The sequence below is a fragment of the Phasianus colchicus genome, chromosome 3 (assembly GCF_987193195.1).
Source record: "Phasianus colchicus chromosome 3, bPhaCol1.hap1.1, whole genome shotgun sequence".
Lineage (NCBI taxonomy): Eukaryota > Metazoa > Chordata > Aves > Galliformes > Phasianidae > Phasianus > Phasianus colchicus.
Window position 1 is genome coordinate 30,062,928 of NC_143438.1, and position 19,020 is coordinate 30,081,947.

Here is a 19,020-nt window from a genome sequence, read left to right on the forward strand (position 1 = left end):
GCAGCTCACTGTGTTGCTTTCCCAGCAGACACCTGGGTGGTTGAAATCTCCCATGAAGATGAGAGCCTGTGAATGTGATACTTCTTGTAGTTGAAGTAAGAAGGCCTCATCCAAACCTGTTACTGACAGACAATGTTAAATTACAACACCTATAAGTATTTTTTTTCTATGGTGGAAATGAGCGGATTGGCACACAGAATGTGTGTCTTATTTGCTTATTATTCAATAATATGTTATACCTCTTTCTAAAGGTAACGAGGGTATTCTTGAACTTCTGATTACTTGATATTAGATAATCTGTTAGTGTGCGTTAGGGATGTGCTTTAATGTAGATAAAATCTAATAATTTGTATTTTCAGTTTCCTCTCAGCAATACATTATTTACAGGGAATATGTTTGTGTGCATATTTGTGCTTTAGGTACATCACAATTGGAGTTTTGAATACGCAATTGGATTTTGTCATGAAGTGTTATTTTGCCTTCCCCCTTTGCAAGGGGGAAAATTAATGAAGGCTAGATGAGTTACTTAACTTGCACAAAGTATTTATTGGTAAAGGAGATGGGTAGTATCTGAACAGCAATACTCAGTGCTCTGGTTGTCTTTCTGAGTGCGAGCTCTGCAACCAGTTATGAGGCAGAAGACTGGAAGCACCAGGAAGTAGATCTTAAGAAGGAAGTTACAGCTTCTTGCACATTCTTAGACCCCACTTCTACAAACACAGCTTCTTATATATTGATACATCATTAAATTACAAAGTAAAAGGGAAAGCTGAGGCAGGTGTGAAAACTCAGACTCCATCACAGAGGAGAAAGAAGGAACTAATTTGTGTAACAGAGGGGGGAAAAAAATGCTACTTAAGAAAAAGCAGCATTTACACCCAAATCAGCAGCATGGGAAAAGAAAAAGGGATAAAAAGTCAATAAAACAAAAAAGACAAGCTGCTTGTTTTGGTACACAGGTGAAGCCAGTGAAGAAAAAGCAAAGAGATATGCTAAGTGTGCAAAAGATCATTCAGTACTTCAAATGACTCAATGAACTCAGGTGCAATTGTAGGGTAGAAGGCTTGAAGGAGTGAACGTGCAAGGATAATTTCTAGGGAAATTGTGTATAATTATAAGGGGATGGATTATAGCCTATGTGACAATAAGAAGAGAAGGGCAGCCATACACAATGAAAGAGGATAAGAAGGGAGACACCAAATATTTTCTAAGTGTTACATAGATTGCCTTTAAGCAGTTTATCTAAAATCTGTTTTTAGAGAGTTTGATGTATCTCGGATTTGTTGTGTTTGTTTGTTTGTTTTTGTTGTTGTTGTCTGTTTGTTTCTTTTTGCAGTAAGCACCACAAATATAAAAGCAAGAGAAAGGTATCATTCCATGGGTCTCCTCTGCTTCACTGCCTTCAGATAACCACAAACGTCTGCAGTGTGTGGCAACAGGGGATGACCTTCAGCTGGGCTGTGATTAAATCACAACTAGCAGCAAAGCTGTGGTTCACTTGCTGTTGTGCTGCTGTTTTGAGCTGGAAGATCCTGGGTTCCTTGGCCTCCCCGACCAGCTGTAGAACTCCTTCTGGGGTAAGGACTGTCAGATTTGGGGTGTTTGCAGAGAGTCCTCTCTGCTCAAGGGGTATTGAATGTCATGGAGATGGCTGTGCTCTGTTTTATGTTGTGCAAGACCTTGTTAAGAGGTATTACAGTTATCAGCTGAGAAAAGTTTGCAAATTTGAGATTTGCCTCTGAGATGCATCTCCACTAAGCAAGCAGAAATTGGAGTAGGATTGTGTCAGTCAATTCTCAAAGAAGCATAGTGTTTGTCACTTCCTTGTAGTTATGTATCTCACAAGCATCACCTCAGTTAAACTCGGGATTATTTTTTCCTTTTTCAGTCTTTGTCCACCCCAGTGAAATTATTCTCTTTTAATAAACTGTTTGTGTCAGCAGATCCAGGCTAAATTTAATGCCACTCACCTCCAACTGCCAAAACTGATCAGAGGAAATAGGAAGATGAGGGTCAAATAGCACTGTGGTCGCTACAGTCAGACCGTTAGTTTAACTTTCTCCTTGGCAGTGAAAGGGGTGTAATTTTGGAGGGAAATCTGGCTTACTGCAATGCAGCAAATGTGTGTTTTCTGCACATAAATATCACAGTTAACAAGAAACTCTGAAGAGCTTTCCAGAAGCCATGTTATTTCTGATAAAAATTGTCATCTTTACGGTACTCTGGGCCACCTTTCTTGCAAAGTCAGAATACAAAGAGAAAAAATGTTCCTTAGAGAAATGTCTAAGGTCAGGTAGCTGATGACTGGCATATCTGAAGATGAGTTTCTAAAATCTTCCTTAAATTTTTTTATCATGGTAAAGGCTCTGCTTATTATCCATTATAGAATGGCTTGGGTTGGAAGAAACCCCAATGATCATCAAGCTCCAACACCCCCTGCAAGCAGGGCCACCAACCTCTACATCTAATATTAGACGAGGCTGTCTTGTGCTTCCATTAACTTTTTTTGGCAATAGTTTCCATAAATTCATTGTGCATGGTCTATACATTTCTTTTTGTGGTCTCTGACGTGCAAGTGCTGACCCAGTAGTGAGCATGGGGTCATTAGAATGTCTAATGAGACACAACTTCCTAACACATACCACTGCATACATCTCGGCTCCGAAATTGAGTAGTTGCATACAGGCCTATTGGGCTAAAATACCAATTTTCTAATGTCAACCTACTGTCCAATACAGACATTATAGGTAGCTAGTGAGTAAGATGACTATGCTGTAGTGTTTTTCTATTTCACATTGAAAATTTTCAGATGAGGTTCTATTGTTACTGGCACAGACAAATGAAAAGGGGAACTTGAAGGTAAAAGTAATCTTTTACCTTCAGAAAACTCAGAATATGAACGTGCAGAAAAAAAAATTGAAAGGAGCTCATTATGGCATCACGTTTCAGAATTTGAAGTAACCAAACTGACTAAGTACTTTTTTTTTTTAGGAGAAAACTAAAAGGAGCATTGTTTACTTAAGTCCTGGGGAGAAAAAAGAATCAATTTTTTTTCTTTTTAAAGAATCTATTTCTGTTTTCAAATATTTTCAAAGTTCAAAACATGCATTTGCTTAAAAATTCTGATAAATACAGAAGGAAGTTTTGAGAATCGGGGAAAAAAAAATCAAATCTGAGATTTTCATTTTCAAATAGTTTGGAATCTTGTATTTTGTTTTTCTTTGTTGAGATCCTGTAGCATGTCCAATGTCTCAGGGGTGTTAATGGGACAAAAAATTCACTTCGTGTCAGATTACAGAAGTAAGAGCTTGGCCTGGAAAACTAGGCCAATCTTGAGGTAAAAGCGTATCAGGAACATCAGGAAAAACTTATTCTCCTTAAGAGTAGTCAGGCTTTTAGAGTGAGCTGCCTAGGCAGGTGGTTGAGTCACAGTCCTTGGAGGTGTTCATGAAATGTGTGGATGTGATACTAAAGGGCATGGTTTAATGGGTTATATTGGTGGCAGGTGGACAGTTGAACTGGATGATCTTGGAGGTCTTTTCCAACCTTGGTGATGCTGTGATTCTATCATTCTATATAGTGTGAATTTCTCATGTTTATTGTAATATTTTTTAATAGTTACTTATTATATACATTATGTTTATTGACGTATCTACTCTGGGAATTTATGATCCAGAAAAACTGAACTTGGGAAAAAAAAAAAAAAAAGTGAAATGTAAAAGTCTGTTTCTGTAGACTGTGGCTGTTGAAACCCAGCAGCTAAATTAAGTGAGCCAAACACTGTCATAAGTGATCTCTTCATTTAGACTGCTACAATATGGAAAATTATAGGTAATGGTAGAACTTGAAAAGGAGTGTAAGATACTGCCACTAATACCCATGCTCATAATGAGAGTTTAAGAAGTCTTACAGAAAAATTTGATTTTAAAACAGATTGTTTTGACATGTTTTTGGACAACATAATTGGATGTATAATTTTTGAATAGTTGATGGATTAAATTTTTAGGCAATTATATCTACTCAGCTCTGTTGGCAGATAAATAGAAAACAAAATTTAAGTGTCAATTACTACTTATTTGTTTTGATATCTTAAGATTTTCTTAAACTTTAATGAGCTAGATGTTTAAGTTGAAAATGGACCTCACAGCACAAACAAAATTTCTTCCTTCTGCTTTGAATCACACTGGACCTATTTGCAGTTTAGATATTGGATAATTAGGTGCACTTCAGAGTAGGCTGTATTACCATTAGATACCCAGCTGTTTACGTAACACTTAGTCCCAGTTACTTACCTAGAGCCCAGTGTTGAATCAGACCAAAGAATGCTTGTGCTCAGGATGACTACAGTATAAAATGGTACTTTGCTAAATCATGAAGGAAAAGAGGCAACCTTTGTTTGCTCCCATAAAATGGGAATGCAGTCTGACTGCATGATTGTCAGAAAATTCTATCTGTCCTTAAAGCCTACATTATTCTTAAGAGGATTTTCCACTAAAGATCCTTTTCCGAAATGTTTTGGCATAGCAAATGACTTCTTAAGAAAGACATGATCCTTAAAAGCAGCTCTGTCAACATTTCAAATGTTGCAACTGACCAATACAGATCTCTTAATTGAGGTAGGACGATTGCCTTGTGGCATAGGTTTTCAAAGTCTTTACTTAAACTTGGCAGAAGTGACATTATCCACAACTTTGGAAAGAACTTTTGGCTGAAGTTTCTGGCTATGAAAGACCTCATGAATATGTTTATGCCCAGAGGGTAATTGGAGTTGAAGTAGACTGCAATACTTTGGAGACTTTTTTTTTTTTAATATGATGATGATAGCATTCTCTATCTGTCACTTCTGAAGTTTTTAAATTTGCATATGAGGCTGTGAATATCCCTGCCATTTTAAGTTTTTAAGTGCATTTATTCTAGATTACAATGTTTTGGGTGGTTTTTTGGTTTTTTTTTGTTTTTTGTTTTTTGTTTTTTTTGTTTTTGTTTTTTTTTTTTTACCACTGATCTGGCAGTAATCACAACTGCCACAATTTGATTAGGCACATAAACAAGGGTTTTAGCGTTTGCATGAATGCTACTTGCAATCATGGGCATATTGTATTGAGATGCTTGATTGCCCAGATGTTTACACAGCAAAGCTGAAATGGAGGAAAAAGGGAAAAACAAAACAAACAAACAAAAAAAACAACCAAAACCAAAAACTAATCCAACTCCAACCTGACCAAACCTAGTAGTTTTAAAAGAAGTGATTTCACACTGTACTATACTGCACTTTCGGTTAACCTCTTAAAGAGGCTTCTGAAAAACAGGACATCTCAGATCATCACCATCTCTTGGAGCATCTAGTAGAGACAAGATGGAGGACTTAGGTGAGGTTTTATGAAGCTGAGAGTCATCCAACAGCAAATATTATCACCCCTGCTAGTCTGCAGATCATATTTTGGCCAGGAGCAAGCAGGTGACTGAATTTTGCTGTGGGTATATGTGACTCCCAAAAACTCAAGTAAAAAAAAAAATTTAGGAAAGCAAAAAAACATGTCTGAAGGAAGGCTGTAACTTCTGGAGTTAAAAAAAAAAAAAAAAAAAGTGACAAAGCATTTGCTTTGCATGGTAAGATGGAAACTAAGCCATTGCATCCACTGTCATTGTTGCAGAAGAGTACTTAGTTTGCTTTGCCATAAATATGGCAGCCATTGCTGCTTTGATATCTTAATCTGTTGTAATCCAGCATATCAGAAAAGTTCTTAATGAGTATTAAGTGTTCTACTGTTGCTCTATACCATCCATTTGTATTAAAATGAAATTGAATGTATTCTAAAGAGTTAAACAGCTTCTAGAGTGCCTAATGCATCTATTTAGTTACTTGAATAAACCAATTTTGTTTTCTCATCAAGTAGTGATCTGAAATTTGTTTAAATGAACTTATTTCCTTGGAGGAAAAGAAATAGGACATTAATTATACCGCTGTCTGTGAATAGCTCCAGTTGGGGCCATACCATATTAATTTTTCCATTCATTTCGTAGGGGATTAGCAGAAGCCTGCAGCAGTCTCCTGTATTATCCCACTCACCCTCCCTGACTCCAGCACAACATTTGCATCCTGCATTCTTGCAAGTTTTCAGCATGTTATTAAAAATTCGTAGCCCTGGACTAGAGATCCCCCAGCAAAACTTTAAGGACTCGTGTGTACAAGATATTCTGACTTCCTAGCTACTCTTATTGAATACTCCTTAGCAGAATACCTTATTCTGCTTCTTTCCCAAAGCAGAAAATAAAAGTTAGTGTAATGCTTTTTTCTTTTCTCCTTATGAACTCCTGCACTAATACATTTTACCTAATGAGCTGTCGTCTTTGCAAAGACTGATGCCTGGTATATGTGAATTTCTTATTGTCCTTAGCTCTGCCAGTCATCCTTTCTGTTTCTTCCATCAGTTTTTCCTCATTTATCATATATCACCTTTCACTTTACCAGTAAAAAAAAAAATGTGCTTTTATCCAAAGTTTTGTTTTTTCCTCATGGGAAAATTGGTAAATTTGACTATCTAACCAGCAACTCTCATGGCTCTCTAAGTTTTCATTGACTGTTTTCTCTCTAAATTTTGTTTCAAATTTGTCTCTCATTTGTCTCAAATTTTTCTGGTTTAAACACCAAAAATAGTATTACACAGAACTGTTATACCTGCAGTTATAATTTGTTTGTGATCATAGTGATTTCATATGTTTTTATCTGCCATTAGAATGTTCAGAATTAAGAAGCAAATGTTGGAAAGTGTTATAGGCTTACAGGAGCATGTAGGGATTCAGTTACAGAGATCACTTCCCCCCCCCCCCCCCCCCCAAAAAAAAAAAAAAAATCATGGTTGTAAATAATGAACACAGCAAGATTTTAAAACAAATTCTTTGAACTTAAGTACTGAGAGATTTATGGGACAAAATGTGAAATTGTAAAAATGTCAGCAGTCACAGTGTACTTTTTCCAAATACAGCTCCCCATACATACTGTCTATCATAAACACTATCAATACCTACTCTTCAGTCCAATCAGTTTGCAGGCCTGCCAGTTAAATTTATACATTTTGTGACTCTGTTGTTTTGAGGAGGACATAAATCAGAGAGAAGTAAAAGCTTAAAAGATGCATGGAGTATCGGAGTGTCCTCACATAATTGAAGAATTGTTTTAATGGCAATTGCTTGCTAACAGCAAAAAGCAGGGTTAAAATCTCACATGCTGAAAGCAAGTTTCTGTTTCTGCTTACCAGTCTTATATTAGAGCTGCACAGTGGTGATGGAGCCAACTAAAACTTTACCCTCTTGGCTTGAAAATGCCATTGCAGAGCTTATCACTGAGCTAGAGCTTTTGCTTCCCCACTCAGAATGAGAAAGCATCCTGTTGGATACATCCTGGGTCTAACTTGTTGCAGCAAGAGGTCTTTCCATGCAGAAACCCACTACAAAAAAAAACTAATTTTAAGAATGCCAATTAAAACAAACAAACAAACAAAAAAAAAAAAAAATAAAGCACTGTACACATGCACAGATCCAGCAAAGGCCTTGATCTGATTCTTCTACCTAGGGAACTCTTGCTCTCAAAGTCCTTATGTTTAATCTCCATATTTTCCTGATTCAACTACTAGAGTCTAGCTTATGATATTTCACATTGAATACAAAATGTTTTTATTGTTTGCTCATAGCAGTACTTCAATGACAGTGTCTATTAATATTCTTATTTCACTGGCAATCTCTTTATTTGTGAAGAGATAAGGGGTGAGACAAACCTTTTGGAAGGTTTTCTCTCATGGCGTAGAGAATTTGCAGTTTTGTATAGGCTATAGTATAGTAAGTATAGCAAAATCTCTTTCTACTAGAAATTCTTTTCCTAGTGACCTAGAAAACTCTTTGGATGTTCTACTTTTGCAATCACATAAGAAAACCTTAAGAAAATATATTAATATACCCTGAAATGTCCAGAAAATGTGAAATGGTGGAATCGTTTCCCAGCTGGGGACCTGCTATTGCAATGGTCAGTGGTGTCTGCCCCCCCTTCTCCTGACCAGTTTGTCAGGGAATTCTGACAGTGTCTCACCTACTCTTGACCACCATGACTGTCCAAAACATTATTATTCTGTTGATGATAACATGCTTTTGAACTGTCTTGGCATCCATTAAGTTTAGGATTGTGCTTTTCAGTTCATGGCTCTCAGATGTGGTAGCCATCTCCTTCATATGACCTGAGGAATATTTCTCAGCTAGGAGGCTGCTTCTTCTCACTGTATTGCCACCATGGATTGAAAGCACTCTGCTGTTAAAGGCAAAAAATAACTCTCCAGAAAGCATAATGCTGGAGAGATATCCAAGCACAACAATGGGAATTTCCTATTTTTAAGATCGTCTTTGGTTCTTGGATCCATATTATTTTAATTTCATTGAACTACTGACCAACTCTGATTTAGTATATTTAACCATACCTGAGAATGGAGTCTGCCCCCAGACATTCTTTATTTATTCCCTCTGAATGAAGCTGGTAGACCAAAAAGTTATTATCTTTTGCCTTCCTCTCCTCTTTCTTCATTATCTTGCAGGCCTGTATTGTAAGGACAATGCCCAGTGAACCTGAACTAGAGACCCTTCAGTATAACGTAAGCAGCCTCATCCTGTCCTTCTAAAACTTCCCATTACCCTGACTTTATTCTGAGGGTGTCCTTGGCCAAGAATATTCTAGGCTTAGTATATGGACAACACTTGGACCTTCAGTATCTAAAAGCTTTGAGTATTTAAGGAAAAGTCCTTTTATCTTGAAGGCTTAACAGACTAAATAAACTCTAAGCTGCTTAATGGGCAGACGAGGGGGTGTGGTGGATTACTCGATTACACAGAACTGTGTATTATTTGGAGGGGGCAGCTTTAGGACAGCACTGAGTAATGCGAGTGCATTCATTAATTGATGTTGAAACCAGATATGACCAAGATGATCTCCAGGGTATTCTTCCTGATCCTTTTTATTACTTTGTTGTTCAAATTGTTTTCTGATATTATTTATTGTCTCAAATGTCACATTCCCATCTCTTGAAGAGAATGGCTGCCCAGTCTTTCATCTTCTTCTGGTTGCATTTCTTTGTTTCACTATATGTTATTTTTATTAAGTATTTGATCATATTTTCCATTTTTTTTAAGCTTTCTTTAGTATCTCTCTAAAAGAAATTTTTTAGTTCAGCCAAGAAGTTATGAGCCTAAGGCAAAAACTATTAAATGAACTTCTGCCATTTCTGCAACAACAGAAATCAGACAAGCTGTTAACGATTGTGATGGATATTGAGTGGGCCATACTAACGTACAAATAAACTGGTGACCTTATTATAGGGAAGTCACTTGTATGAGTATTCTGATCTAGTCTAAAAAGAGGCTATAAGGAAACAATGACTCAAGATAAGTCATTCCACAGGAATAGGATAATAGAAGACCAACTGGCTCTGAGAGTACTGGCATGGTTTCCTGCTGATACTGTTGGATTGGTTTTGTCTAGAAGGGCAAAAGCCCAAGAACTGACAAAAACAAAAGGACTCCCTCATTCCAGAGAGGAGCTGGTTGTTGGAGCAGGAAGTCATGCCGATTTCAAGACCTGCAGGGGCCCATATGTAGAAAAAAGGACTGTTACAAGCAGATGATGAGGTAAACATAAATATAGTGAGAGTTAGGTTAATGTTAAGTATAAATGCATGTGCCTTTTTTGATGTTTTTAAAGCATCTTGCTGAGTTTCTTTTCATTGTGTCATAGCTAAGGGAGCTTCTTGCAGATTGTTGATGTAAATTGCTGTGCCCTCTAAGCAGATTCTTTGTTTTAATATCTTTTGCTATCCCTTTAGAAAACCTTGTCTGTAATGAAGCCACTGGTGTTACTAACCGCAGTACACCAAGAAATGGAAGGAGTTTCTGGAACAATGCTGGGATGTAACTCCCATTTGGTGACTTTTGGCCACACTAGTTGTATGATTCACTTCCTCTCCTGTTACTGAAGGTGTTTTTCAGGAAATTTGTCACTCATTGTCACAATTGCTCAGCTATGGATCTTAAAATTACCCACATTCATTATTTGTAAACTCAAGTTTCTCAGGAATTAGGGAACCTAACTCCAAAGTTAACTTCACCATGTGTTTCTGAGCTGTGGCTGTCCATTGAGCATGTTTGCATCAATACTTAGTGACATGAGATTTCACTTTGAAAAACTACTAGGAGGATGCATTTTTGCCTTTGTAGCCTTGAAAGTACTCACCTCAAACTCCTTTGGAAGTCCACCTAAAATACAACTTCTATGAAAGATTTTGAAGTTGAATTATTTTACTTGATTACACCTTTTATATGATAATTCCTCTGACAATTTTCTTTAGTTACTACTGAAAACCTGTTCAGATTACACAAACCTTTAATTAGTTTTTACTGTTACTTACTTGTAGTATAAAGACATTTTGTGTATATGCACTCCTTACATTAAAGCTTGACAATCAATAGCTTCCCTTAATATAGATATGTACTCTTTACAAGCTGTGAGGTAGACTTCATCATGCTGATGGTAATGTCTAAAGAGGTTCTAAAGTTTCAGCTTGCATCTGCACTTCTTTGACAATTTCAAATCAGGCTTAAGTGGAGTTGCAGCTTTTGCCCATTGCTGGGAGAAATGCCAGTAACTGGTCCCTAACCAACACCATGCACCTGTTCATAGACTTGCCTCAATGTTCTCATCTGCAGTCTCTTCTGAAATGCAATATACCAATTCCATTAGTAGCGATGCAGAAGACTAAAAGAACTCTGTTTGTATCCCAAGCTAGCTGGAGAGGAAAATACCAAGCATTTCTGCAGCAGTAATCACTGTGAAAGTAAGCAGGGACTTCAGAAACAGTCATTCTATCTGATGCTATTCAGAGCAGAGGACAAGTCCTTCCACTGTCTTCTCTTTTTGTGGTAGGTATATAGGGAACCTCAGGTCCCTGACTTATGGGGCATAGCATGTGCCTGAAAGCTATTCAGGAATCCTTTTTAATTACAGATGTACTGTGATATTCTCTGACTGGGGATTGTTGATCTTCAGAAAACTTTGTTGTGTCTTTCTAATCTGTTATTAAAACTTCCAAATGTACAGATATATTATAATGTCCTTCTTCTGTACAGATATGTACAGATATAATGTTCTTCTTCTGTTATTTTGATAGCAATGTAAGAAAATGAAGGTTAAAAAATATATATATGTGTAGCTTTCCAAGGTTTGTGTAACTGCATTGAAAGACGTCCTTGTAATTTTCCCAGTCAACAGATGAATGTTCTCAGTGAAATGTCCTCAGCATGTAAACAGATACATGTCCTCTGAAGTATTCTGCTGTAATCTGTCAGTTTTAAAACAGAAGCACCTACTTTTAGTAGGATTGTCCATGATGCCAATGTCTAATTTTATTTTAACTCTTTGGATGGCAGTAACCAATGACAAGCATATGAGTTGAATTTTGTGTTAGCTAAAAGATGGATTCCTTATCATGCTAACATACGAACACTAATTACAAAAGGCTACAGCTTTGCAAGTAAGTATGCATTGAAGAAGACAAGGTAGTTGAGGCAGATCCACAGATAATCCTGCTGGCTTAATACAGTGTGACAAAAAATTAATACATTATATAGAGTTTGCTTTTTTTTTTTTTTGAAGGTTTTGGGTGGGGTTTGGTTTTTTGTTTGCTTGCTTGCTTGCTTGTTTGTTTTTAGACTAGAATGAAACTTCAGCAGCAGAAAGGCACATCCTTACTCCGTGACTAGTTGCAAAACAGACTTCTATGGAACCAAAGTTGTGAATGGGAGTATGTGCCTGTTTTCTTGCATTTGTAGAAATAAAGCTCTATATGAATGAGGTTCATGATTTCCCATTACATTTTACAGTTCATTCACTTTATGTTGTTTTCTTTTTTCCTGGCAGTATGAAAACGGTGATAATGTTATTTACCAATGCATACATTTTCTGTGAAAATTCTGTATGTCCAATGATTACCAAGAACTGCTGGAGATTGGTCCTCCAGAGGAAGACAGCTGTGGTAACCCTCCCCACAAAGACATCAAGCCCATGGAAGTGGATCTGCCCCATGGACCCATCTCTGGTGCAACAGTTGCAGTGGGACACCACAGTGAGCATTCAAAACTATTTCTCACAAAGAATTCTTACCCTTCTAGCTATTTTTCTTTTTCATATTAAGTAAAGGGAGTTACTTCTGAAATGGATTTTTAAAAATCTATCCCTAATCCTGGAACTTCCCAATCTGATTGTTAATTTTGTATTTCTAGGCTTCTGTAAGGATAAAGAGGTAACAAAGTAATTTCCTAATGTTAGTTCTGCTGTATCAAGGTAACTTGTATCATAGAATTATAGAATCCTTAGAGCTGGAAGGGATCTTTAAAGGTCATCTAGTCCAGCTCCTGTGCAATGAAAAGGGGCAGGCACAGCTAGATCAGGGTGCCTATAGCCTGATCCAACCTCGCCTTCAAAGTTTCCGGGGATGGGGTATCAACCACATCTCTGGGCAACCTGTTCAGTACATCTTCAATATTTTCCTAGTTGTTTTTATTTGGTTTTGATTTAACTTGCTTGTTTTTGTTTGTTTGTTCATTTGCGCTCTTTTTTTTTTTGTTTTGTTTTCCACAAAATAAAGAGAACGAATCCTAGTGTTGCAGTCAGATATTTCCAGAATCACAGGAGAGTGATCATAGGATGAGCACTTCTATATTCACAGTGGCAAGTACATCATGAGAGGTATCTTCATAACATATTCAAAAGTATTAGCATACATACAAGTTTGAATGTGATCATTTGTAAATACTATGATGTAGAACTTCTTTTTCTTTTTACTTTTTTTGTTGTTATAGAGGGCAATTGTAAGAGGCTAGCTGAATCCAGATTTCAAACCTATCTGTACTCTGTATTTTTGTGGCTGAAAAAGAAGTTTAACTACCTGTAAGTATGCTGTAATGGCTGTAGAACATCTGGTCAGCAGCTGCTTCCTAACGACACAGTTATTCAGATAATCTCACTGAACAGCTTTAGTGTGCTGTCTAGCAACAAATCACAGGAACAACCTCATTATGGTTCATACCTAATGATAGCCAAAACATCTCCTTTTTAAAGTATTTAACACCCCAAAATATGTAGCAGGGTATGTTTCCTGGGCATCTTCACAGCATTAACACTTAGAATCCTGCTGTCTGTCAAAGTTGCTCTGAAATCCATTTGCAAAATGGATTGTTTTTCATTAAGGGCCTACATTCCCTTTGGTTGCTTGCCATGGAGGGAAACAGCAGGTCACAAGTTATGTGCAAAATTCATAACAAGCCCATGTAAAAGAAAAAAATACACTACAGCCCTTTGCCAGCACTTTCTAGAAACTTGCTCTGCACTTGCACATTATATCTTTAAAGCTGTGATGGAAGCTCTTGGAGTGGGGTTGACCAGACATACCTCAGCAAACTTATTCTCTCAATCATTTGCACTGTTTCTTTAAAGTAAATGAAATTCTGAAAAACAGACAAAATATCACTCCCATTTAAACCTGCTATAAGTTTTGTACTGAGTTCAAAGACAGACCAAGGTTATCTTTCCTAGAAGATCTTGAGAAAGCAGACATAAATAGTTGTCAGTCTCTCATTTTGTTGATACTTTTATCACAAATGAGAGGTGCACTAATTAATTGTAACTGGGGAGAATTAATTGTAAGTGGGGAGAAAAAAGTTGGAGATGTAATTTAAAATGCACCAGAAACACTATTCTGTAGAACTGTAGACACCAGATCCCCAAAGCTCGACTTAATTTTCAAAACCATTCCTGGAACAGCACCTTCTAACCTGTTCTCATGTCTCCCCATATTTTAGAGTCTTCTAAAAAAGTTTTCCTGGAGCTTTGATGGCCTAGCTTGTGGTGTTGTGCTAATAACTGACTTACCTTGATTCCTACAAATGAAATACTTTATTATTCTTTTTTACTGCAGAGATGAAGATGTATTCCACTAAGTATTTGAAGACTATTCTTTTCATGCTAAGAAACCTTAATATTTTTTCCTGTGGCGATGTCATCAAGGGGAAGCATGTAAGTGGCAGAGATGGTGGAAGCTCTGGAAAGCTAAACTTCCCAAATTTGGACCGGCTGCAAATTTTTGTGCTGCAAATCAGCCATATGTTGGACTTGATGAGGTGAAGACTCATTTGAAGTCTGTCTCACATGCTATCTGGTACGCCTTGCTTCTGTATGTAAATGTCCTTAAACAGGCTTATATCCTAGTGTACAGATAAGCTTTATGTCTACAGGAGATTTTATTAGGATATGGTTAGAAGAAAGGCAGACTTATGCTTATCCAAAAAAAAAAAAAAAAAAAGATGGAGTACATATGGCTCTGTATGTGTCTCAAATCTCCAAAGATAGAGCAAGCACTGTAAATGTTTCATTGATTCTGTGCCATATTCTAGTACTGAGATTTCATATATATAGTGGTATGATGATAGGTGCAAAAAAAAATCAGATTCAACTGTTTCAAAACTTTTTTCTTTTGAATGCTACTTTACAAAATTAAGTCAATTAGACAATAGAATAATAATAGAATTCAAATAATTGAAAGGCTACAAAATGCACACAGAAAACTCACCTTCCAAACTGACTGTCTCCTAGACAGTACTTCAGATGAGAACACATTCATCCCAGAGTACAAACTGCATGTGGAAGAATCAAGGTAGATTCTGCAGAATGCTATTAGTGCCAAATCACAACTGACACTGGCTCCTATTTCTTATACTTAAGGTTAAAGAACTGATATAAAGTCTCACCTCTAATTTCCTTGCTTCTGTTAGGAGTCAAACTCCATAGTAACACAACTTTCTATTTTTGTTTTCTTCCAATAGTTTAAATTCCTTTTGTTTCTCTCAATGATGGATTCTTGAAAACTAAGACATGCCAGAGTCCGTAAGTGAAACAGATAAATAAGTCTTCCCTTTTTTAATACAGGCTGTAGCTGAAGAGATAAAAGTAAATAATGTGGGATACTACACAAGAAATTTCACATTTAAAAAATGTTACTCCTTTACATCCACTTCTGAGTTACAGTAACATTGAAAATATTTTCAGAGATTATCAGTGTACTTTTCTCCAAAGTAAATATGCAGTGTAGATCAGTACTAGAAACCACTTAGTAGGCTGTTAGGCCAAGAAGAAGAAAGACACTAGTGATGTCTGGCTTGGCCTTGAAGAATTGTAATTACTGTAGAATTAATTAAGACTGTACAACAGAGCAATGTTTTCATTCTGCAGAAGCAAATTATTCAAACACAGTAGCTTGCTTTGGAACTCAACCATATGTATGTACTCTTTCCCTAGCAATATCACTAGCAGAAGAGTTAGAATGTCAACATTTGGAGTCCACAGCCACATATTTTTGCTGCTATGACACATCCCATCTGGAAACTGGGTTGCACAGCAACATAACAAGGGAAGTATTTATAAAAAGCATTCATCCAGAAGATAGCTCCTTTCAGAATTTTGATCATCCTTCAGGCATTAGGGCAGCTCTGCTTTCTTTGCTACCATCCAAAGTGTAAGGGCCATCATCGAACATTCTGTGCCATCACTACATAAGGAGTCTCATTTTCGAAGTATTAAAAAACATCCACCTACAAATCCTCATTTTATATCATAGGAATAACTTGAGAAGCTAAAGAGTATTGGTCGATTCTAACATTAATGTTAAGAATTGAATAATGAAAGAATTAACATTAATGTTAAGAAAGGCTTATGTCCTTCAAGTGTCCCAATAAAGGAACACTTTCTCTGACCAAAGAGAAGCAGTGGACCATCTGCTCTCCACCACTGTAGTGCATGCTGATTTCTTCAAGAACTTGACATAATGGCAATCATTCTGTTTTTTTTTTTTTTCCTAACAATCATATAAGTCTTATAAGAGTGATTTATTTTTTATCAACACAACATATTTAGAATTGCGTTTGCTTTCAGAAATGTTTTCTGTGATTATTATATAGTATATTGTAAAGGAGTTCAAGTCTTTATCATCTGAAATTCAAGCACTTTCTGTCATTAAAGATAGCAATCCAACATCAATACTCACCATGAGTTTTCTCCTCACCATTGCTGAGGAGACCAGCTTCAGAGCAGGTAAGACTGCGCTGGGGAAGGGATCTATAGCAAAGAAGCCGACGAAAAAGCTCTTTTTAGGGCTGGTTTTGAAGGCAGCAAAAAGCACGTGGTCGGCGCCGGGAGCTGGCAGCTTGTGGGCGGGCTGCTGAGGCAGCAGGGGTGGAGCTGGCCCAAATCGCGGTATAATTTAAACAGCTGGCCCTTATCTCTTGTACCTGACCTTGACTGCTCATTGGGAATTTAAAAGCAGCTCTTGGGAGGGCAGGAGCCGGCTCCTGCCCACATATCGCTCCAGGTGAGAACGAGGTGTTACCCGCCTTTGACACCGGAGAGGGTGGTCAGAGTGTGAATGCAGCCCACACTGCTCATACATTACTGCAGTAGCTGGAGTGGGAGTTGTGACTTGTGGCAGGACACATCAGTGCTTTGTCCTTGTCTTCGTTCAGGTGATCAGCTCTCCTACTGACAGACCTCGAGACCGCAGGTTCAAACATGGTCTCTACCAGGCGGCGTGCTTCCCCCAAGAGGACTGTGGCGACCCAGACAGAGGGCCTGCCAAGAAATGTAGCAGTTCAGGTCTCTGGCTGTAGGGAGTGCCTGAGCCTGCTGTTGCCAGGGGAGAATGGGAAGGATGCCACTTGTGCAAGGTGCGAGCAGGTGGACGAGCTTCTCAGCCTGGTGGTGGAGCTTAGGGAGGAGGTAGGGAGATTAAGAGCCATCAGAGAGTGCGAGCGGGAGATAGACTGGTGGTGTGACTCTCTGCGTGAAAGACAGAGAGATTGCACCCCCCAAACAGCAGTGGACCCTCTCCCTTGCCACGATCGAAATGAGAGAGCTAATTTGAGGGCAGAGGAGGAATGGCATCAGGTCCCAGCTCGGCGATGCAGGCGACCCCCATCCCGACCTACCTCGGTTCCCCAGGTGCCTCTATGTAATAGGTTTGAAGCCCTGAAACTGGAGGGTGCGGTGGTTGAGGGTGAAGTGGGAGAACTGCCTCCAAGTGTTCCCAAGAAGAGGCATCCAGCTCCACGCTTAATGACTGCCTCCTCCAGAAAAGAAAGGAGGGTAATAGTCATAGGAGACTCCCTTCTAGAAGGAACAGAAGGCCCAATATGTCGGCCTGCCCCCACCCGCAGGGAAGTGTGCTGCCTCCCTGGGGCCCGAGTCAGGGATATTTCCAGGAAACTTCCTAGTTTGATTCGCAACTCCGATTATTATCCCTTATTGATAGTCCAGGCTGGCAGTGATGAGGTCACTGACGGAAGCCTGAGAACTATGAAAAATGACTTCAGGAGACTGGGGAGGTTAGTTGAAGGAACAGGCGTACAGGTAGTATTTGCCTGTATTCCTACAGTGGCAGGGAAGGACGCTGAGACGACCAGAAGAACACACCTTATAAACACATGGCTGAAAGGATGGTGCAAAAGTAAGAATTTTGGGTTCTTTGATCATGGGGCGGTCTACTCGGCTCCTGGCCTGGGGTCTGCTGATGGGTCTCACCTGTCTCGAAGGGGGAAACGGATCCTTGCCCAAGAGCTGGCAGGACTTGTAGAGAGGGCTTTAAACTAGATATGAAGGGGGTAGGGGATAAAACCAGGCCTGCTAGAGATGAGCCTGGGGGAGCGGCAATGGGATTAGGGATGAGGCGAGGGGCTCGGCTGAAGTGCATCTACACCAATGCACGCAGCATGGGCAACAAACAAGAAGAGTTGGAAGCCATGGTGCGGCAGGCAAACTATGACCTAGTCGCCATTACGGAAACATGGTGGGACTGCTCCCATGACTGGAGTGCTGCAATGGATGGCTACAAGCTCTTCAGGAAGGATAGGCAAGAAAGAAGGGGTGGTGGTGTGGCTCTGTATGTTAGGGAGTGTTTTGATGTTACTGAGCTTGTGGCTGGGGATGATAAGGTTGAATCCCTATGGGTAAAGATCAGGGGAAGGGCTGACAAGGCAGATGTATTGGTGGGTGTCTGCTATAGACCGCCGAACCAGGATGAGGAGACAGATGAGGTGTTCTATGAGCAGCTGGCAGAAGCTGCGAGGTCGCCAGCCCTTGTCCTCGTGGGGGACTTCAACTTCCCTGACATATGCTGGGAATTCAACGCAGCGCAGAAGAAGCAGTCTAGGAGGTTTCTGGAGTGTATAGAGGATAACTTTCTGATGCAGCTGGTGAGAGAGCCTACGAGAGGAGCTGCCCCGCTAGACCTGCTGTTCACAAACAGAGAAGGTCTGGTGGAAGATGTGGAGGTTGGGGGCTGTCTTGGACAGAGTGACCATGAGATGGTAGAGTTCTCGATTCTTGGTGGAGCCAGGAGGAAGAACAGCAAAACTGTTACCTTGGACTTCCGGAGGGCGGACTTTGAACTGTTTAGAAGACTAGTAGGGGGAGTCCCCTGGGATTCAGTCTTAGAGGGTAAAGGGGTCCAAGACAACTGGTTGCTCTTCAAGAAGGTAGTCTTACAGGCGCAGGAGCGGGCTGTCCCCCTGAGCTGCAAAATGAGCCGGCGGGGAAGGAGACCGGCGTGGATGAATAAGCAACTATTCTTGAAGCTCCGGGAGAAAAAGAGAATCTACCTCCTGTGGAAGAAGGGACGGGCAACTCAGAAAGAATACAGAGAAGTTGTTAAGACATGCAGGGAGAAAATCAGAAAGGCGAAAGCCCAGCTCGAGCTCGACCTGGCCACTGGAATAAAAAGAAACAAGAAATCCTTTTACAAATATATCAACAGTAAGAGGAGGACTAAGGAGAATCTCCATTCTTTACTGGATGAAGCCGGGAATGTGACTACTGAGGATAAAGAAAAGGCAGAGGTCCTGAATGCCTTCTTTACGTCTGTCTTTAAAGGTCAGACCAGTTATCCT

At 39.1% G+C, this 19,020-nt stretch overlaps 1 protein-coding gene and 1 long non-coding RNA gene across 2 annotated transcripts; both read left to right on the top strand.

Moving 5' to 3' along the window:
* Window positions 1–1,301: 1,301 nt before the first annotated feature.
* Window positions 1,302–16,129, top strand: LOC149918488 (uncharacterized). The gene is made up of 5 exons (XR_016465055.1): window positions 1,302–1,577; window positions 11,951–12,155; window positions 12,678–12,778; window positions 12,892–12,979; window positions 14,007–16,129. It is a non-coding gene; the product is annotated as an uncharacterized LOC149918488 (long non-coding RNA).
* Window positions 16,130–16,152: 23 nt separating this feature from the next.
* Window positions 16,153–17,725, top strand: LOC149918489 (uncharacterized). Its single transcript, XM_090137200.1, has one exon. It carries the CDS (start codon window positions 16,649–16,651, stop codon window positions 17,723–17,725), a length of 1,077 nt encoding a protein of 358 aa, XP_089993326.1. The 5' UTR covers window positions 16,153–16,648.
* The last annotated feature ends 1,295 nt before the right edge of the window (window positions 17,726–19,020 follow it).

Bases quoted from the DNA above. Each gene is read 5' to 3' on its own strand.
- LOC149918489 (XM_090137200.1), top strand. From the start codon at position 16,649: ATGGTCTCTACCAGGCGGCGTGCTTCCCCCAAGAGGACTGTGGCGACC.